Genomic DNA, 21,381 nt, shown 5'->3' with positions numbered 1-21,381 from the left:
AGGGATGTGGGATGGCCCAGAAGGCCTGGAGGCAGGCAGGGAGCAGCCCCTCCCCCTGGGGAGGATGGGTGAGGGTACTCCACTGTGGGGGTAGCAGACTTTGCCTTCACCTCTCTGGGGGAGCCTGTGGCCGGCAGGACTCCAGAGGGCAGCCCCCCTCCCTGCCTTTAAGCCCCCCCCTCTTGAGAGGGAACCGGCTTTGCAAACAACCCTCCCCCCACCTCGGACACCTGCTCCAGCCGTTGCTCCCCCCTGCCAGGACCCTCTCTGGGTGGGCGAAGGGGCTCCCGCCTGTCAGACCCACTTTGGGGTCTGTGTGTCCCCCCTTGAGCAATTCAGAGGAGGAGGAGGGTGGGCCCGTTTCCTGGGGCAGAGGAGGGGGCTGGAAAAGAGGAGGGGATGGCTGTCAGCCCCAATGGGCCAGAAGGTCATTTAAGGCCAGGAGGAGGGGAGGCTCCGGCGTGGCCTGGCCAGAGACCCCTGTTCCCCCCCCCCACCCTCTGCCTTTGCCCTCGGCTGGCTCTGCTCTCCCATCCTTTGGGGAGGGGGACGCAGAATGACCCTCCCTCCACCAGAAGCAGCCATCTGCTTCCACCCCCTCTTCGGCAGCCCTCTGCCCTGGTGGGCTGCTAACCAGACAGGAGGGGGCTTTCTGCCGCACCCCCCTTTTCCCGGGCTGCCAGGCCTCCAGAGGCTCCGCTGGTGTTTTGCCGCCATTGCTATAGAAACCGTCTCCCGGCAGGAAGGCTGGAGGGGGGCGGGGGCGGCAGGGAGGATGCGGAGGAGATGCCCCTCCCGGGAAGACAGAGCCATCCCAGGCGCCCCCTCCTCGGCAGTCGCGGGGGGGGGGTTTCAGGCCCCCTTCCCCATGATTTCCAAGGGAAGAAAACCTCCCAAAATGGGGAGGGGGGGGCAGCCCTTTGGAGCCTGCTCAGGGCCCGTGTTTAGGGGGGAAGGGGTTTTGGCCGAGGGGGGGAGCCAGGAGAAGGTGCCGCAGCAGGGCCAGTCCTACTTGGGAGGGGCAAGGGAGGCCTAGGAGCCTTTTGGGGGGGGGGGGTCCAGGCAGGACCAATGAGCCGACCTTCCCAGGTGGTGCAGACAGGAAACCTTTCGTGGCTTCGGCAGGAAGCTCTTGGGGTTTGTGGTGAAGTGGTTCCTCTCTGCGCGGTGCCTCCGGGGCTGCCCCGGCTTTGCCCAGAGCCAAGCGGGCTCCTTCGTTCTCTCTGCCCCCCGCCCCGCTGACATCGCCCTTCAGGGGATGATGGGACACGTTCCACTGTCTGGATGTCTGCGTGGGATGGGTTTTGTGTACCGCTGGCTGTGCCGGGCAAGGCACAATTGTCCTCTTAGCTGAGAGGACAATGAAGCAGGGGAACAGCCTGCCACCGGACGTTGCGGGAGCTTCATCACTGGAGGCTTTGGAGAAGAGACTGGACGGCCATTTGTCTGGAACGGTCTTCGGTCTCCCGCTTGAGCAGGGGGTTGGACTAGAAGACCTCCAAGCTCCCTTCCAACTCTGAGGCTAAAGGGCCACATGTTGGGCAGGGATTGACCATCGGCGGGGACCCACCCTACTTGCCAAAAGCCACTTTTGGCAACTAGGGCTCCCCCCTCCTTCCCGGGGACCCTCTTTGCGCCACTTGCCGGTCCTCCCAAGCGGTACCCGGTGTCCCTGGGCTCCTCCGGTTCTCCAGGGACTCGAACTGGGTGAAGGGATGGGGGTGAGTCCTTTTACCAGCCCTCCGAGTTGACAGAAGCCACATTGGTGTTTGGGGCTCCCCCCCTCACCACAATTACTGCTTTTTCATGCAAGAAGAAACAGCCCCCCCCTCAGCCATCCCCTGGGGGTCTCCTTTCCCTTCCACTCCCCTGTTTGTTACTCCTCTCCTGCTGAGCTCTGGGCCGGCTGGCTCAGTTTCCCCGTCAGTGATCGGCCTCCCTTTCCTGGACCCTCCCCTCTGCTTCTCAGGCGGTGGGTGGGTAGGTGGGCTGCATTTTGGGTCCCAGGACAGCTTCCCAGAGGGCCCATTTCTCTCCCCCTGCAGCTTCTTTAGCCTTGGGGGTTTGAGGGCTGGAGGTCGCCCACTGTGACCCTCCGCATGGCACAGCGGGCAGTTCAAGCCGCCCCTTGATTGCTCCAAATGCCCCCTAACGCTCCCACGATCCTGGCAGAGCAAACTGATCACACACACACACAGACACACACACACACAGACACACCCTTCCTTCTCCAGCAGCCCAACGCCGTGAGCACCACGGCTGCAAAGCAAGAAATCCAGTAGGGCCAGTCGGGGAGTCCAGGAAGCCAGGAAGAAAGCAGGAAACCGTCGGCCACTGCATTCAAACTCCATGAATTCAGTGTTTGTTCCTGACAGAGACCCCTCCCCACAGCTTCTCCTGAAGTCTCAGCCCCCAGGTGTGCCTTGTGAAGCGGGGCAGGGCGCTCTCCTCCCAAGTAGTTGGGTCAGCCGGCACTGTTCTCGCCTTCTCTCCACTCTCTGTGCTCTCGGATCAGGAGCGGGTGGTCCTTGCTCCTCGCCTGAGCTCTGTCTCTCGTGTTCCCCGCTTAGCCTCTCTTGGTCATCCTTCCCTGCCTACAAGCCGTCCCAATCCTGAAAGCCCCCCCCTCTGCCCCCCCTCTCTCTGCCAAAATCAATGGGAATGGGATCCAGGAGAGTGGGAAGGTTTCTTCCTCAGAGAGAAAAGAGGTTGCCTTTAGGGTCAGCTGCAGAGAAATGGGATACGCCAACTTCTATAGGGGAGCTTGTCCTGGGGGTGGGGCGTGTCTGCGTGCTGGGATGTGTGTGCGTGTAGCCCCCTGTGATGTTTATTCTTGTGAACAAGCAGTTCTGTTGGGAGACCGTTTAATTAACCCTATTGGTGTTGACAGACCTCATCCTTTGATATGCAGATTAGGTCCCAGTAACTTATTTGGGGGTTTAAGGAAGTTTGAGTAAAAGACATTTCCCTGTTTGCTCCTTTTACTTGAAACTCTGGGTCTCGATCCTTTGGGGCTTCTGTCGACGTTTTAAGGGAAGATGGAGACGGTGTAAAGGATACTGCATATTTTAGCATAAAACTTCTCCCGCTGGCGATCGCAGAAGGGACCCCCGGCAGTGTCCGATGGGACCCTCGTCCTTAGAGATCCTCAGGACGGTCTTTCGGCAGAGAGGCGGAGGTGAAGGCCTCGTTTGTGGGCTGCGGGGATATTGGGAACGCGGCATCGGTGGCACCATGGTTCCCTGCCAGCCACGGTCGTCCCAATGGAAATATGGACCTTGTGGTACCAGTTCTCTGGCCTGTAAGGCTGAAATCGGGACTGAAATCAGCCGTGCTTTCTTCCGAAGGTTGTGGTGCTTCCCAGGACCCGAGGGTGGACTTAACCCTCCTGCTTCCCTTCAGGTCCTTCCCCCAGCTCTCTGGCCCTGGAGGATCCCCAGGGCCCCGTCTTCCTTGTAGGAGAGCCCAGGGGCCTCTCCCAAGCCTCCCGGGGTCGACCTTAGGCTGCCCAGATCTGCGAGGAGGCAGTTTCCTGAGGTCCCAGTGCTCAGTGACGGGTGCTGCCTCTCTCCAAAGGAGCAACGGTGACGATCCCGTAAGCGAGAGCCGGCTGCGTGTGGCAGCTGCCCCAAAAGCTCCCGCAGTCCTGGGTTCCAGAAGCAGAGGCAGGGAATCAAAATCCCGGGAAGTCTTAGTGCCGCTTCGTAAAGCCTTAGTAAGGCCACACCCGGAGGGCCGCATCCAGTCTTGGCCACCAGGTTACAAAAAAGACGTGGAGTTTCTGGGAAAAGTGCAGAGAAGAGCAGCTGAGAGGGTGAAAGGCCCAGAGACCAAAACACCCGAAGAACGGAATTGCAGGAATTGGGCTCAGCCGGTCTGGAGAAGAGAAGGACGAGGGCGGCAGCCTTCCAGTGTTTGAAGGGCTGCCCCAAAGAACAGGGGGGGTCAGTCTATTCTCCAAAGCCCCCCCCCGAGGGCAGGACAAGAAGCGACGGATGGAAACTAATCAAGGAGAGAAGCCACCTGGAACTGAGGAGAAACTTCCCGACAGTGAGAGCAATTAACCAGCGGAACAACTTGTGGATGCTCCCATCACTGGAGGTCCTTAAAGAGAGACTGGACAACCGTTTGTCTGAAATAATAAGAGTCTCCTGCTTGAGCAGGGGGTTGGACTAGAAGACCTTTCAGGTCCCTTCCAATCCCGTTTTCTTTCTATTGTATTCTGTTCTGTTCTTTGTTCTATACTATTCTGTATTCTATTCTATTTTTAATTAATTTCTACTGGTATTCTATTCTCTATTATTCTATTCCTATTCTCTTCTATATTCTCTTCTCCTCTTTCCTCTTCCCTTCTCTTCTCTTCCTAATTCGTTTCTCTTCTCTTCTATTTCTAATTCTGTTCTATTCTGTATTCTATTCTATTTCTAATTAATTTCTATTGGTATTCTGTTCTCTATTATTCTATTCCTCTTCTCTTCCCTTCCCTTCTCTTCTTCCCTTCCCTTCTCCTCCCTTTTCTCTTCTCTTCCTAATTAGTTTCTTTTCTCTTCTATTTTTAATTCTCTTCTCTTCTGTATTCTATTTATTTCTATTTTATTCTAATTCCTATTCTCTTCTATTCTATTTCTAATTCATTTCTACCAGTATTCTATTCTCTATTATTCTATTCTATTCTATTCTATATTCTTCTTCTCTTCCTAATTTATTTCTCTTTTATTTCTATTTCTATTCTAATTCCTATTCTCTTCTATTCTATTTTTAATTCTGTTCTATTCTATTCTCTATTTTTCTATTCTATTTCTAATTCTGTTCTATTCCGTATTCTCTTCTATTTCTAATTCATTTCTATTTTCTATTTGAAATTCCGTCCTAGTTGCCCCCTTGGCAGAGGGGCGAAGCTGCCTTCAGTAGAAGGGCAGAGGCTCTCCTGGAGCTGCCTGGTTCTCAGAGATGCTCAGAGAGCCTCCCTCCCCGCCCCGCCCCCAAAAAGCGCAGAAGGGAAAGAGAGTCGGACGGCATCCAGGCCTGTTTTGTAAGAGAGACCCTTGGGCTTCCCTGCCTGCTTCCGCAGAGACCCCCCCCCCCCCCGCAGCCCTTTGGAAGGGGAGGAAGGGCAGGGGGCTCGGGTAGGTTTCTAGGTACCTGGAGGACAAAGTGGCTGAGTTCCACCTGGAGTTGAGTGCGCAGTTGGGCAAATCTCTAGGAACCCCTTACAAGTACCGTATAATCTTTATTGTCATTGTACTTCAATACAAGGAACTTGGGGTGAATTTGAATATTTATGAGTCCTGGGAGTACGAATATGGCCCACAGCAGCCTCGGCCGTGCCAGGGATGGTCTGGATCCTCCTGGCTATCTTATCAGTCAGAGTAGAGTGGGAAGGTGCCTTAGAGGTCAGCTAGTCCAGCCCCCTGCTCAAGCATTTCAACTAGGCGGCTGTCCAGTCTCTTCTTCGAAACCTCTACTGATGGAGCAGCCACAACCTCTGGTGGCCAGCTGTTCCACTGGTAAATTGTCCTCAGCATTAGGCAGCTTCTCCTTAATTCCAGGTTCCTTCTCTCCTCGGCTGGTTTCCATCCGTTGTTTCTCGACTCTGGTGCTTTGGAGAATAAGTGGGACACCCCCCCCCCTGTTCTCTGGGGCAGCCCCCCAAGCACCGGAAGGCTGCTATCCTGTCCTCCTTTCCTCCAGAGCGGCCAGAGCCAAATTCCGCAGCCGTTCTTCAGATGTTTCCACCCTCCAGGCCTTTAATCTCCTCAGTTGCTCTTCTCTGCACTTTTTCCAAGGTCTGAGACCCTTTTTTGTAACGGGGTGACCAAAACTGGGTGCAGGATTCCAGCGGTGGCCTTACCAAGGCTTTACAGAGCGGCACGGATCCTCCCCGTGGTTTTGGTTTTAAATAAAGGCCACTGTTTATGCAACCCAGTGTAAAAAATAAAGGTCATATCTAATATTGGAGACATCCATAGATCTCCAAAGTCTCCGGAGTGGAGTTGTAAAACCAGCCCGGCTGAGCGAGCTGTTGCTTCTTCCACACGTCGTTGGGATGGAGCCGTTCCTCGGGAGCGCGACTGAGACGGTGACAGCAGAGCAGCTGCGGCCGACTTGGAAGGGACCGTCCCGGTCTCAGGACGAAGCCGAGCCTCTGGGTTGGGGTCCCTTCCGGAGGGGATAGCTGGGCTCAATGCCATAAGGAAAAGGGGGAGATTTCCACTTTGCGGCCACAACCGGGGGAGGGTCTTGGTCTTGATAAGAGCCAAGGTGGCGCAGTGGTTAAAGTGCTGTACTGCAGCCACTTCAGCTGACTGTTATCTGCAGTTCGGCTGTTCAAATCTCACCGGCTCAGGGTTGACTCAACCTTCCATCCTTCCGAGGTGGGTAAAATGAGGACCCGGATTGTTGTTGGGGGCAATATGCTGACTCTGTAAACCGCTTAGAGAGGGCTGAAAGCCCTACGAAGAGGTATATAAGTCTAACTGCTATTGCTATTGCTATTGATGACCGCTGGCCTTTGGACCGTAGCCATTTTCTTCGGTGGTTCGTGTCCTGCAAGCCCCCTGGGGAAGCCACAGCGTTCCTCCGGGTTGAAATGCTGACAGACTAACCCTGGTTAATCCTTGTTTTGGAGCTTGGCTGGATATCGCTTGGTCTGTAGTTGCCCACGGCTCTCCTTGGCCCCTCCTCTTTTGAAGGGGCAGCCTCCCCCCACAGCTCTCCTTGGCCCCTCCTCTTTTGAAGGGGCAGCCTCCCCCCCACCCCCAAATCCTCCCTGGGGTCTCCCAAAGGGGCTCCAAGGTGGCACTGGGAACTCCTTCCGATGGGAAGGGCCGGATCCTGGACAGTCCAAGGGGCCAAGGGTTCCCCCCCATCTCCCCCCCTGCCCTCCTCCCTTGGCCCTCTGGAACCCAGCTGCTTTTGGGGAGGGGGGCAGGAGGACTGGGGGGGGCGTGTGGGCATCTTGCCATTTTCTCTGAGCAATGGGGCAAACCACTCCGTTGTTGTTGTTGTTGTTGAAATGGAGAAAAAAGCCCCTTCAGTTGGTTTTTCTCCCTCTGGTTTCTACACTTATTATGTCCATTGTCCCCTTGTGTGAATGAAGGAGGGGGAGGTTTACAGCCTTGGGAGGGGCCTTTCCTTCACCTGGGCCCCAGGAGGGAGCAGCCCTCCCCTTCTGCCCTTCTCAGGCAGGAGCCTTTGATCTCGGCCCCTCCCAGGACCCCCTCCCCCCACACACACACACACACACTTCCTCTTACCCAGGAGGGGGGGGCAGGATCCTCCATCCACGGGTGTCCCGGTGGGAAGGGGGGTGTCAGAAGCTTTTCTGGGGTTCCAGAGTCTCTTCTGGACCACTGAAGGGGGGGGGCATTCCTGCCCCGTTCCTTCCTTTCCCTCCTTTTTGATATTATAATTTTTATGCCCCCCTCACCTCCCCTGCGAGACGACTCTGGCCGGATTTACGGGTTACAGAAGAAGTCAAAAAATAAAGTAAACTCTGAAACCGTTTAGGAGGGACCCAGATCAAAATATGATGAAAAACTGCTTTTTTTCAGGGTTCCGCTTAAAAACTTTGTTGTTTACGTTAAGCTTAAACACTTTTTTTAACTTAAACAAAACGTAAAAACTTTTTTAAACCCGAAGTTTAAGATTTAAGCTAAGCTAACCTAACCTGAAATTTAATCTTAACTTTTTTTCATTTAACTTAACTAACTTAACCCAACTCAATTTAAGTCAACTCAACTCTCAACTCAACAACGTAACTTCTAAAAAAGGAATTTTTTTAGGGTTTGTTTAAAAACAAAGTGTGGGAGTAACTGCCTCTTAGTTTCCACCCCCCCCTTTCCTCACCAGGCAGCGCCTCCATTGCTGGTTTCTGCCGCCCTCTGGTGGCCACAGCACCACTCTGCACGCTGGTCTTTCCGTCGAGGGGAGGGCTCTGAGAAGCCTTCTAAACAGCCCCTTTCCTCGCTTTGGGAGGGGGCTCGTTTGGGGAAGGAAGCCTCTCTGGGACCCCTCTCCAGGATGATGGACCCGTTTGGTGGCTCTCTTGGGATCCCCCCAGCGCTTTCAACCTGGAAACCCTATTTTGACCTCGGGGGGGGGGAGGGTGGCCCCTGGGTACAGAGGGGTGCTTCTATGTGGCCTCTTTGTGGGCTGGGATGCCCGAGGCTCACCCCTCCTCCCCCTTCCCCACCCAATGGGGCTGCCCCTTGGGGAACTGGCACCCAATCAAGGCGGATGCTCTGTCATGGAGGTGGCTGTGGGTGCCTCAAAAAGAGGACCACCCCAAGGGGTAGAAGGGATTCGGGCTGCCCCTAGCAAGGTGAGGCTGTTTTGGGGGGAACATGCCCCCATCTGGCCTGCTTCGCAGCCAGTCCTGGGGATGGGGCGCAGGGCTGAAGCGACACCCCCCCCCCCAGTCCTTCTTCCCCCTTTGAGACTGTATACAAATATACATTTAAAGGACGGTGTATGTGCAACCATTAAAAGGAAAATAAATTGAGTGGGAAGAGGGAATTTAAGTTTCTGATGTAAATACAGAACCGTGTTTGCTCAAAGGCCGTCCCTAAAATGCACCAGATTGAAGAGGGAAAATGTGAACACAACAATGGAAAGAGGGAGGAGTAGAGGGAAAGGGAGGCAGGGGAGAGGAGGAAAAGAGAGGGGAAGAAGAAAAGGGAAAGGAGAGGGGGAAAGAAGAAGGGAGGGAAGGAGAAAGGGGGAGGGAAGGAGAAGTAGGGTTGTTGTAAAACAAGATGGGATGGGATGGCAGGAAAGCGATCTGGATTATATCTTTAATCCCAGGAGGAGAAATGAATGGTTATAAATGTCAAAAGATCACATGTAGTATTAATAATAATTAGGAGATTGTATGCATGAGAAATAGTCTCACCCACCTCGGCCGGTCCTTTGCCCCAAGCCCCCGTCCTGGCCCCGGCACCCAGCCCCCCAAGCCCCTTCTGTGAAGGGCCACAGAAGCCCCCTGTCCACCCCCACCCCAATTGGGGGCAGGAATCCAGATTGAAGCAGCTGGCTTCTCCCCCAGGAGGGCAGCCAATTCCAACTGCCGGGGGGGGGGTCTGAGTTGGGGTCTCTTTCAGATGGATGGGGTCCCTTTGCAGGGCCCTAGAGGTTATCTGTCTGTAATCATCCAAGTGGAGGTGAGATTCTTGGCTGCTCCTCTCTGAGCTGGCTGGTTTTCTTGCCAACCTTTGATGATCCAACTAAGGACCATCATCAGTGACGAGTGAGGGTGGGGTTTGCTCCCCATTTACATACATTGTCCCACCAGTGTTTTTTTTTGGGGGGGGGTGTTTCCTACTTCTAACGGCTTGGGTGGCCGAGGGCTGATCTCCATGTGGTCCACCTTCCAAGATAGCCCCCTCCCCCCAAATACCTTTGTGTTTTGAGGAGGGGCTACTCCAGACTCCACCAAGGCGGGCTTGGTGAGGGAGTAGAGATGAAGGGGGCTGGACTAGAAGACCTCCAAGGTCCCTTCCAGCTCTATTCTACTCTGATTCTGAAGGGGGAAAGTGGAAGCCCCCTCCTCTTTGACCAAGGACAATCTCTGCCCCCCATTTTTGTGGCTTTTCAGCCTTAATAAATAGTGTTGACCCTCCCCAGGTGGGCGACAAGAGCCAAATTGAGCCATAGCAGCCAATCCTCGACTTACGACCAAATTGCCAATGTCTTGCTAAGCAAGACATTCGCTGAGTGAGTTTTGCCCGTTTGACCACCTCGCTTGCCACTCTTGCGAAGCAAATCCCCACGGCTGCGAGGGGGAACAGACGGCCGCTAAGTGAATCTGGATCGTCACAAGGTCTCAAAAGAGGGTGATGTGACCTCAGGGACATAAATAGGAGCCCATTGCCCGAGTGGCTGGATTAGTAACGGGAGGTTATTAAGCGAATCTGGCTTTCTCCTTGTCTGATGCTGTGACCGTCATAAATACGGGTCAACTGCGGAATAGCCAAATTTGGATCACGTGACCCGGGAGAAGGCTGCTGCAGAGAAACCATCCCGTGTGGCTTTTGTCTGTTACTAAACAAAGTGTTGTAAGTCGAGGACCAGCCCTGCTCTTCCTCCACCCTCCCTCCGCCACCACCCGGGACGGAAGGGAAGAAGCGGTGGGGGGGGGGAAGCTCAGGGAGAGGGGCGCAATCCGTCCCCGGGAACACCCCCCTCCCCCGCGCATCTTCCCGGCGCAACTCCGGATCGCGAGGCGGGATCCGCGCCGGGCTTTGCAGATCGCCGCGGCCGCTCCCGCAGGGCCAAGTCGGGGCATGTCGGCGGGGCGGGAGAGGCGGGCAGGCCGGGGGGAGCCTCGCCGCGCTCCCGTCGGCGGAGCATGGCGGAGGGCTGGCGCCGGGGGGGACCCCCGTCCCGGGTCGCCCCGCCGGCTGCTCCCCGCCGGGCGGTCAGCGTCTGCGACTCCCTGGACTTGCAGGAGGTCCCGGCCGTCCAGGCGGCCCTGAAAGCGGCGGAGAAGCAGAAGCGGCGGCCCAAGAGCTTCTGCGCTCTGGGCAACGGGCTCAGCCCCGCCGGAGCCCCGCCGTCTTCTCCTTCCGCGGAGACCCCGGGCCGGCCCCGCTTCGGCTGGTTGGAGCTGCTCCGCTTGCGCTCGCCTCGGCGGCCCGACGGAGCGGACTCGGAGGCGGGGAAAGGCCCGGCGGCTTCCCCGGGCGGCGAAGAGGGAGGCTTCCTGCGCGGGGGCTCGCTGTGGGGCAGCCGGCGGCGGTGGAAGCTCTTCGACGGGGCAGCCCCGCGGCGGCTGAGCAACTTGCGGAAAAGTTTCAGCTTCCGTCTGCGCCGCGGGGAAAGCGGACTCCAGCGGGCCGGCTCCGGGTTCTTGCGGCCCGCCCGGCTCCGGAGCCGCAGCGAGGGCGACGCCGCTTCCTTGTACCCCTGTCCCAGCAAGAGGGACCTGCTCGGCTCGGAAAGAGGAGGAGGAGGAGGAGGAGGGTTCTGGAAACAGCTGGGCAGCCGCCTCCGACGCCGGGAGCGCTTAGCCGGCCGGCCCTTGGCCGCGGTCCTGGAGCCCCGCGGGGGGCCGGCTCTGCTTTGGAGCCGAAGGGGAGGCGAACCCATCTTGGTGGCGCATCGACGGCCGGGTAAGAAGCTGGAGGGGGGAGGGCGCTTAGGGACGGCCAGGGGGGAGAGTCTACATCAGGCCACCTTGAGGAACAGAGGGGGGAGGGGAGCCCCTCCTTCACCCCATCCCATGGGATCCCTGGGGGGGTCTCCTGAAGCCCCACCAAGGAGTCTCTTTCGGGGACCCGGTTCTTGCTTGGTGAAGGTTTCTGCGCCCTGGCAGGCCCTGGTGGGATGCCAAGCAGTGGGAAGCTGTGTGTGTCTGTGCCAAAGCGGAAGTCTCAGCTGGGAAGTGTTATGTGGGTGAGGAAGGTGAGGATTAGAGAGGGAGGGGTTGGCCTGTTCTCCCTCTCGCCCCCCCCCCCGCCCTTTGGGGGTGAAGGTGGGGGGGATGTCCACTACTGGAGCTGGGTCACAGGGCAGGGGAAATCAGCGTGGAGGGGTTTAACTCTTCTGGTCCGTGTCACCCCCTTTCTGAAGCCCAGCCTTTTGGGGGCACACCCTGAATGCCAGGCAGGCAGTGTGGGGGGGGGGAGGATGGCACAGGAGGCAGAGTGCCAGAGGGCGGGCCCAGGAAGTAACGGAGGGGGGGGAGGACGGGCCCAGGCAGCTCTCTTGCCTCTGCCAAGGGGGTGATGCCATTTATAGGGTTGGCAGTTTTTGGGGGGGCAGGTCTCAGCAGGAAAGGGGAGGGCCCCCCCAACGGCAGTGCCTCCTCTGCCAGCTGATGTGCCACTGGCTGGATTGATCCTGCTGTTGCACAGCTGGTTGGTGCTCGCTGCCTGCCCCCCCCAGTGCCCCCCATCAGCTTCCCAACAAGGGGGCTCCCCTTGCCCCACTGTCTCTCCAGCCGGAGGGATAGAATGACCCCCAGGGGGTCTCAGCTACCAAGGCAGGCAGAGGGGGGGTAGCGCTGGAGGGGGGAACGGCCTGGAGGGGCCTGCCTGGGAAGGGCCGGGGTGTGGCAGAACAGAGCCTGGAGGGGGCAGGGAAGGGGGGGGCACAGATTGACCTGGCAGAGAAGCTTCTGGAGAAGGTGTCCCTCCGCAGCCGTTGGGAAGGGGGATGGTGCTGGATACCGAGGGGCTTGTGGGTGGGCTGCAGCCCTGCAGAGGGCCCCCTCCCCCACTGGGCTGCTCCCAGGAGTATGGTGCCCTCCCCCACTGGTCGTACAGAGGGACAATGGGGAACGTGACCCCCCCTTCTGCTTGGGGGGGCTGTGGGGGGAGGCCCTGCCGCTTCGACAGGAAGAGACCTGTGGAACCAGTTTGGGTGTCACCCAGCTGGGAGCTGCTGTGCAGGCAGACTGGGAGGGGGAGGGGGGCTGAGAGGGCGGGGCCTCAGGGAGACCCCCTCCCATCCTGCTCCAGGATCCAGAGCTCAGTGGGGCATATCTTGCAGCGGAGAGCAACACCCACCCACCCCAGCTGTGGAAACTCTTTGATTGCATTGGCCCCGCCTACCTCGCAGGGCGGTTGTTGAGAGAAACGGGGAGGGAGGGAGGGAGCCCTGCGCACGGCCTCCGCTCTGCTGAACGACTGTATCGCTGGAGACCCCTGCACTCTGGCCTTTGCTCCAGGAACAGACTGGCGGGGTCTTCCTCATTTGGGGGCTGGGGGCACGCAGACCCCTCCCCTCCTGTGGCCTTTCTTAGGGACGCCCTCCTGTTCTCGCATCACACTGTGCGCTTCCTTCAAGAGTCTGGGGTCTCTCCCTCTCGTGGGGCGGAGGGGAGGGGTGGGGTTTGGACGTCGCATTTTGGGTTTCCTCCCATGAGGGCTACTGTGGGTGGGTGGGTGCCCATCTCCCACTCTGCATGCTTCCTGGCCAGAGCGGAAGGCGGAGGGTGGACTAGATGACCTTCGGAGACCCTTCTTAAGATGGGGGGGGGGGCGCAGCCCTCACTTCGAAGGTGGCTTGTGGAAGTGGCAGAGCCTTTGCAGCGGGGGATCCCGGGTGGGCAAGGGGAGGGGGCAAATGGCTGCGCAGCCAGCTCAGAGGACTGGGAGGGGGCACTCTTTTGGGGGGGGCTGCGAGAGCCTCTGCATGAGGAGGAATCCAAGCCAGAGGCGACAAAGGGAGGATTCACACTCGTGTTCTGGCAAGTGGGTCGCTTGTGGTCCAACCCCCCCTCCCGGCTCCATTTAGTGACAGGAGGGGCCGGACAGGACAGAGTTGTGTGAGCCTCCTCCATCCCCCCCCCCCGAGACCCTTGCGGACAGGAAAAGTGGGGCTCCTTCCGCACTGAGGGGACCCCCGAGCTTCCTCCCCTCCCCCAAGTGCTTCTTACTTCCTGCTAAAGGAGGCTCCTGCCTGCCCCCCCCAAGCACCGTCCTCCTCCTCCTCCATAAAGGGGGAGGGAGGAGGTGCCCCCAAGCTTTTAGGGGGCCTTTGCAAGCCACGGAGGGGAAGGAATTTGGGAGAAGAGGGGGGTCTCCTGGCCCCAAGTCTGCGTTGGGATGAGGGTTGCCCCGTGGTTGCTGAAGATGTCCCCCCTATCCCTTAAAGACCCCTGCCAGCCCCCTCCTCCTTGCCCAGCAAGCAAGGGACCCCCTATGGCTGAATGGCCCCCCTCCCCATGTCCTCTGCCTGCCCAGTGCCCCAAAGACCCCCACTCATTTTCCTTCCCCAGCCAACCCAGGCTGGGCTAGTAGCCTTTGCCCCTCCCCCATCTAAACGTCTAGTGCCCCCTGGCATGGGAGGGGGGAATGCGCATGGCAGGCTGAGGAAGGGGCTCATGGGAGGGGGGAATGCGCATGGCAGGCTGAGGAAGGGGCTCATGGGAGGGGGGAATGCGCATGGCAGGCTGAGGAAGGGGCTCGGGTCTTCCGTGGGGGTGGGGGAATGGTGCCCACCGTGGTCCCTGGGGCAGCAGAAGAGCTGGGGGGGCAAGGAAGGGTCTTGGGACGAACCCTGGAAGGCGTCTCGGCCTTTGGGATGCAGGGCTGGGGGGGGGGGGCCTCTTGGGAGCCAGCTCGGGTGGCGGAGGGGGGGAGAGCAACCCCTCTCCTCCTGCCCTCTGGTGGGCTGGGGGGGGTCTGACCTTCCTTCTCTCTCTCTCTCACCCCCTGCAGACTCCTTTGTGAACAGCCAGGAGTGGACTCTCAGCCGCTCAGTGCCGGAGCTTAAAGTGGTAAGCAAAGGGGGCAGGGTTGGGGGGGGGCTTCCGCCCCTTCACACATTTGGGGGGGGAGGTGAACCTCCTGCAAAGATGGACCTCGCATGCCCCCAGGGCCCCCCTGTTCCGTTGTTGGGAGCGGGGGGGGGGAGGCTCTGGGATGGGGGGGCACATCTCAGATCTGTCTCTCTTCCTTTTGGATCTGCCTTAGAAAGCCCCTCCCCTTTTAGAGAGGGCCCTGCTGCCCCTCCCCACTCTTTGCAAATGCTTCTCTCTGGAAGACCCCTCCTCAAGTTTGGCAAGGCCCCCCAGGAATGGGTCCTCCTGAACATTTAGGGAGGGGGGCAGAATTTACACCCCCTTACAGGAGACCTCGCCACCCGGGACGGTGGATGGCAGGGAAGCGGGGGGTGGGGTGGGCACAGGGCAGAGAGCCCCAGATGTGGGGTCCACTACACAGGCTCCTCCCCCCCACACACACACACTATCCACCGGCGGACCCTGGTGAGAGGAACTGCCCTGCCTGGGGGCGCAGAGGGTGGGCCGGATCATTGGGTCAGGGTGGGGCTATGCCACTTGCTGGGTTGGGGGGAGAAATGCCCCTGTGGCATCTTGCACTCGTAACCCACCGATTGGGTGGGCTTCTCCAGCGCTCGCTTGGCACGGCTGGTGAGCGTCGGGGTGCCCCATGGGCGGAGGAGAGGGTTGAGGGCAGAAGCCACCGAAGCTTTCGGTTCACTGAAATTCGGGCATTTGGGGGCTTCCCCTAACCGTAACCCTGGCTATTGATGGGGGGGAGGAGGGCATCTCCGGCCGAGGGGGCGGTTTGTCCTCAGACTCCCCTTTTTCTCGCAGGGGATTGTGGGTAACCTGTCCAGCGGGAAGTCGGCCCTGGTGCATCGCTACCTCACGGGGACCTACGTGCAGGAGGAGTCCCCGGAAGGTGAGTGGGCGCCCCCTGGGGTGGGATGGGAAGGGCGGGGGTCCCGCAGGAGAAAAGGGGGCACTGAAGAACTCTCCAGCGCGCACACACACTCCGAGCCAATAAAAGGGCTGAGGGAAGTAATGGAGCGGGACCCCCCCCCCGCCCGTGTCCCCTATCTCCCCACAGGGAAAGGGGGTGTCCTGGCCCACTTCTCTTTGGCTCCTCTCCTGGACCTGCTCCAGCCTTTCTGGGGGTGGGGGTGGGGGCTCTTGGGTGCCAGGAAGCTCCTTGAAAGTCCTTATTTTCCAAACTGGGGAGGGGGGGGTTACTTGAACGGAGTCTTCCCTGCTTTTGGCTGTTATGCAGGGTTGACCCAGTCAGGTTGAATCGGGTTTTGGGAGTCCAGAGAAGGGGGGGGGCTTCCTATCCAGCCCAGCCGCCCCCAAAGTGCCGCAGTCCTCTCTGTAGAGAGTGTTGCGTTTGTCAAGCAGTTCTGTGCCAGGCTGGGGGGTTTGGGGAGGGGCAGGGGGCTATGCCACCCCAGAGAGCTCCTGGGTCCTCGGGGGATTTCCCTTCCTTGGGGAGTCTCGGTCCCCCCATCTGCATGGAGCCTGACTCCCCCAACAGGACGAGGGGGCAGGGTGTGTGCAACCCCCTGCCCTGATCCGAAGCCTTGCCCGGGAGGGTCTCGGACTGAGCCGGCCCCTCTCTCTCCCCCCCATCCCCAGGCGGTCGATTCAAGAAGGAGATCGTGGTGGACGGGCAGAGTTACCTCTTGCTGATTCGCGATGAAGGGGGACCCCCCGAGCTGCAAGTACGGCGCCTCCCCCCCCTCTCTCCCCGGTACAAGGGCCTGGCCCAGTGGTGGAAGTCCATTTTTTACTACCGGTTCTGTGGGCGTGGCTTGGTGGGCGTGGCAGGGGAAGGATGCTGCAAAAAACCCCTTCTCACCCGACTCTGGGACCCGTCGGAGGTGGCATTTGTCGGGTCTCCAAACTACTCAAAATTTCCGGTTCTCCAGAACCTGTCAGAACCTGCTGGGTTTCACCCCTGGGCTGGCCAACAACCGGCAGCTCCCGCGCGCTCTCCTCTCAGCCCCTCTCAGCCGCACGGAGCTTGCCAGTCAAAGGCTGGCGTGGCCCTGAAACCTCCCCCCTGGTCCTCCTCTTCCCTAGTTTGCCGCCTGGGTGGACGCGGTGGTCTTCGTCTTCAGCTTGGAGGACGAGATCAGCTTCCAAACGGTCTACAACTACTACCTGCGCCTCTGCAGCTACCGGAACACTTCGGAGGTGCCGATGGTGCTGGTGGGCACACAAGGTAGGCCGATCGGCAGGGCAGGATGGCGGCCGAGGGCCTCTATCGGAAGGGACGGTGGCCGGCCGTCCGTCTCCTGGCCCGGGGCCACAATCGCCCCCAGCGTGGTGTAGCCGGGGATGGCCACTCCCCCCCCCCCTTTGAGAAGGCTCGCTGGTTCTTTGGCCTCCTCGATCCTCGGTTTCTTTTGCCAGCAGGACCCAGAGTGGGGGGGGGGGTTTCCTTCACCCTTAGAATTCCAGGTGGGGGTGGGGGGGTTTGGCCGGCTTTGGCTGGAGTCCTGGAGCCCTTGCGGTAGGGGCCCTTTCCCAGCCCTTTCTGGGCCCCCTCCTCTGGGCAGGACAGGAGACTCTGCCACTCTGGGGGGGTGGGGGAGACGGGGGGGGGGCTTAAACCCTTAGTTCAGAGCCACCACAGCCACCCCTGCCCCACTTGTCCCCCCTCCCAGATGCCATCAGCGCCACCAACCCCCGGGTGATCGACGACTCCCGGGCCAGGAAGCTCTCCAACGACCTGAAGCGTTGCACCTACTACGAGACGTGCGCCACCTACGGGCTGAACGTGGAACGCGTCTTCCAGGACGGTAGGGCAGAGGGGAACCTGGGAGGGGAGGGGGGAGATGGGCTCCTGCCCAGGGCTGCCCTTCCCGTGACCGCTTCCAACCTCCTCTCCCCCCCCCCCTCCAGTGGCACAGAAGGTGGTGGCCTTGCGGAAGAAGCAGCAGCTGTCCATCGGGCCCTGCAAGTCGCTGCCCAATTCGCCCAGCCACTCCTCCGTCTCGGCCGCCTCCGTGCCAGCCGTCCACATCAACCAGGTGGGGCTGAGCAGATGGGGGGGGCAACCTGTGGAGGAGGAGGGCAGGAGGAGCTGCTTCCCAGCCTGGCACCTGCGGGATGGCGGTGGGCACAGGGCAGCTTCCGGGACCCCCTGTGTGCGCTGCCTTGTTTGAGGCGGAAAGAGGCCCTGGCGGCCATCCGGGCAGGATCCTTTCTGCCCCAAGCAAATCCCCCCCCCCCCGGGGAGGGGGGCTTGGGACTCCCCCGTCGCTCTCCTTAGGCACCCTGTTTTCTCTCGGCCACTCTGTGGGTCTGGGCCACCCTCCTCGGCCAGGCGTGGAGTGTAAGGGGGGGCCACCCGTGGCTCCTGCTGTGGCACCAAACCGTCTGGGTTGGGGAACTCTGTCCTGGCAGGCTCCAGTGCCCGAGGCAGCTGTCCCAGCCCCCCCCCCCCCGAGGGTGGGGAGGGGGTTCCCTGGATTCCTGCTCCCGGAGTATTTGAGGTGGGGCCAGGGGAGACCAGCTGGGGCCCTGGGGGGGCTATGAGGGTTTTGGTCTGCAAACCCACTTCCACCACCCTGAATGGGGGGGGGGGGCACAGCAGCTGGCCAGGCCAGGGGACAGAGGTGGAGGAAGGGGGGTTTTTTTTAGCCAGGGTGGGGGGGGGCAGATGTTTCGCTTAGGCAAAAGGAAGGGCCGGGGATCCTGCAGCTCACGGCTTGCCCATCTGTGCCCAGGCTGCCAACGGGGGTGGGGCCTTCAGCGACTACTCGTCCTCTGTGCCCTCCACGCCCAGCATCAGCCAGCGGGAGCTGCGGATCGAGACCATCGCGGCCTCCAACACCCCCACCCCCATCCGCAAGCAGTCCAAGCGCCGCTCCAACATCTTCACAGTGAGTCCGGGGGCGGTGGGGGGGGGGCGGTCTGGCACGGGAGGGAGGGGGGCGGCAAGGGGGCAGTGGCTGACTTCGGCTGCCCTCCTCCTCTTGCGAAGGGCTTGGCCATGGGGTTCGAACGGGCCAGCAGGGGTGAACTGCCGAGGGGGGGGGCAAGGGGGGGTCAGAAGGACTCTGGGACGCGGGCAACCTGGTTGTTCCCCCCCCCCCCCAATGAGCAGGAATGGGATCCGTCTTCGCCCCAGGCAAGAAAGCGATGGGAGGGGAGGGGCCCTTGCAGAGGGGGGGGTCTGACCTTGGAGCAGGGGAGGGGGTGCCTCCCTCTCTGGGATTTTCCAGTCCTCCCTCCCTCCCCCCTCCCCTCCCCAGTCAGGCCTGGCTTGGAGTCCTGGACCAACAAAAGGGTTTTTTGGTGGTGGGGAGTGAAGCTTCTGGGAGGGGGTGTATGAAATGTAGATCCAGTAGGAAGCCCCCCCATCCCACAACCCTTCGGAGAAGAGCCACCCTCTGGGCGCGAGGAGGAGGAGGACTGTCCTGCCAGATTCCAAAGGTTGCATCACGCTTGGACCTTGGCTGGCCGGCTCTGCGTACGGGGAAGGACCCCCCCCCCATATGGTTGAAGTGCAGTGGGAGGGGCTCTGCCGGGGCCTTGCCCTCCCCTGCGGTCGGATGGGAGGTGCTTTGGCGCTGGGAGGGGGCGGCCTTCGTTTGACTCTCGTTGGCCAGCCCTGGAGGCCGCGGCTGCGTGAACATCCCCCCCCCCTCCAATACCTGGCTGCTTCTGGGTCTCTGCTCTGTTTTGGCTCTGCCCTCATGGCTGCCCCCTTTGCACGGGTGTCCCTCCGCACACAGCTCCCTCCTGTCCTCCGTCCCACCTGTGCCCAGTGCCTTCTGCTGCTGCTGCCGCGCTCGCTCTGCTTGGTGGGGAGAGTGGGCGGGGTCTGCTCTGCGTGGCCCCCCTGGAATGGCTTGTGTGCCAGCACCCTCCTTGCCTGATGCTTTTCCAGGGCGTTTGCTGGCTGCATCCGGACGCCCAGGTGTGACCAGCTGTCCTGTGGCTTCTGTGCTGGTCCCAATGCTGCTGTTGTGCGCCAGAGGGCAGTGTTGGGGCTCCCCCTGCTTCCTCTGTCCCGCCCCCCCCCTCCAGCTTCTGCCTCTCCTGGCTCCTCCTTTCCCCCCTCCCCCTGCACGGCTTTCTCCTCTCCGACAACAGTGCAGCGGGGGTTCTGGCCAGCAGGGGGAGCCAGGCGCTTGCTCTCGGCTGCTCCTCAGCTGGCTGTTTTCTGCTGCTGCTCCCCGGCTTTGCTCGCAATGGTGTGGTCGGCCGGCCGGCCGGTCGGTCGGTCGGTCGGCGTGCTCGGTCTTTGCCGTCGGGCCGCATCCGCGTCCGTCCATGTTCTAACCTGCCGACCTCTCTATTCTCTCGATGTTGCAGATCTGCGCCAATGTTTCCACCTTTTCCTCCACCAAACGGCCTTTCCAAGTCCTTCCACATTAGAAGACACCCCCTCGCCCCCCCCTGGCTTCCTCCCCACAGGCTGCTCAGTACCAATTCTCTCCCTTCTTGTTGCTCTCCAGGGCCGGATCAGGGCCAGGCACTGGGAGTGATCTCAGATTAGTGGCCCGCCCTACCCGCCTGCCTGCCCGCCCGCCTGCCTGCCGCTCGCTCGCTCGGGTCCCCCTCCTCCCGGAGACACGCAGGAGCCTTTCTCCCCTCCTCCCCCCTTCCGTAAAGCCTCTGAGCGCTGCACTTTAACCCGGGACTGGTGGGCGTGTGGAGGAACGCCTGGCGGCGGCAGTGGCACCTCAGAAGACAGACGGGACCGCCGGAAAGTGCCAGGACATGGAGGGGCCAAGGGACGCTTTGCTGCCGTTCGCGCCCGCTGCTCCTCGCTCTCCGTCTCCCTCTTCCCTTCCTTCTTCCCTCCTGCATGGACTTGTCCTCTTCCTCCTCCTCCTCCTCCTCCTCCTCCTCCTCCTCTTCTTCCTCTTCTGAGCCAAGCAACCGTCTGCGGCTCAGCCTTCTTCTGAGCTCATCGGTCGGGACAGGAGGGCCCCTCCGGAGCGGCAGGGCTAGTGGCCGGCTGCCTCGAGGGACGGACGGACGGACGGACGGACGGACGGACGGAGGGCTTGTGTGGACGATGGACGGCCAAGGGAGGAAGCCGCTCCTGCTGCCATTCGTGTGGTTCTGAATGTATCAATTGCGCCCTGTGCCGTGACTCTCGCAATCCTCTCTACTGTGTCGAGCACCTTCAACGGACTGTACATTCCCGGCTTTATTTATTGATCCATTTATTTATTCAGATGATGGTGATGAATTCGAGTCTCTCTCTTTTTCTCTCTCTTTCTCTCTCTCTTTCTTTCTCTCCGTCCTCCGCCTGTTCTCAGTGTAAAGTTAGCTGTTTCGTGTCGATGCTCTTTTGTAACATGACATCTGCGACAGACTTTGTAAGGTGCCAGTTGTGTTCACCCAATAAACGGTTGGACTGAGGAGGGCTGGTGCTGTTCTTTCTGGCTTCCGCCGCCTCTGCCCTCCCTGCGCCTTTCCCGCCCCTGCCGCCACTGCCGCCACTGCCGCTTTCCTGCTCCCATCCCATCCTGCTCTCGTCTGCCACCGCATCCTGTAGCCTTGTGTTGTGTGGAGGGCGTGTGTGCGTGAGTGTGTCCGCTGGGCTGCCAGGGTGCCTGGGTGGGTGGCGTGGGGAGAAGCGCCAGCTTCTCGGCCCCCCTCCCAGCCCTGCCTTCTCCCAGGGGGGATAACGCTCACCTCTCTCTCCTTCTCTTCCAGTCTCGGAAAGGTCCCGATATCGAGCGGAAGCCCCCAGAGAGTAAGGCGGACACGATTGGCAGCGGGCGGGCCATTCCCATTAAGCAGGTTGGCATTTCTCTCCCCCCCTCCCACATCGCGCCCGGCAGCAGGCCCGGCGCTTGGCAGGTGGCCAGCGGGGTGGGGGTGGGGGAAAGCAGAAGCGGGGAAACGGGGGGGCGGGGGGGGAGAGGCGTCTCCGTGTTGGGCCCTGCTGTTTCTCCATGCAGTGTTTGCGTTGCCCGTCTGTGCCCGCGTGTGTTGTGCAGCGTGCCTCTTCTGTGCCCTTGGAAAAAGCCATGCCGGGGCGCCCCTGTGGGCGGGGGCATTGCTGGTCCTCCATCCTGCTTTGCTTTGCCTTCATGAATGTTGGGAGGGGGTAAACGGCAGCCCAGGGACCCCGTCTGCTCGGTCCAGCCAGCCCTGACCACTCGGGGATCCTTTGCTTTCCC

At 60.3% G+C, this 21,381-nt stretch overlaps 1 protein-coding gene across 4 annotated transcripts in view; it reads left to right on the top strand.

Moving 5' to 3' along the window:
• The window catches only part of AGAP3 (ArfGAP with GTPase domain, ankyrin repeat and PH domain 3), a 45,262-nt gene that overhangs the window by 4,290 nt on the left and 19,591 nt on the right, over positions 1–21,381 (top strand). The window contains exons 1-9 of one of the 4 annotated variants that reach the window (XM_032235463.1): positions 8,742–11,111; positions 14,166–14,224; positions 15,065–15,152; positions 15,863–15,948; positions 16,310–16,451; positions 16,897–17,031; positions 17,135–17,262; positions 17,962–18,117; positions 20,912–20,998. In XM_032235463.1, coding sequence (XP_032091354.1) covers positions 10,349–11,111; positions 14,166–14,224; positions 15,065–15,152; positions 15,863–15,948; positions 16,310–16,451; positions 16,897–17,031; positions 17,135–17,262; positions 17,962–18,117; positions 20,912–20,998 — 1,644 coding nt within the window. In that variant the 5' untranslated portion in view covers positions 8,742–10,348. The other 3 variants (XM_032235462.1, XM_032235464.1, XM_032235465.1) reach the window with 3 other exon arrangements.

The sequence above is a fragment of the Thamnophis elegans genome, chromosome Z (assembly GCF_009769535.1).
Source record: "Thamnophis elegans isolate rThaEle1 chromosome Z, rThaEle1.pri, whole genome shotgun sequence".
In the NCBI taxonomy this organism is placed as follows: Eukaryota; Metazoa; Chordata; class Lepidosauria; order Squamata; family Colubridae; genus Thamnophis; species Thamnophis elegans.
Note: the sequence above shows the minus strand (reverse complement) of the source record. Positions and strands in the feature narration are given on the sequence as shown.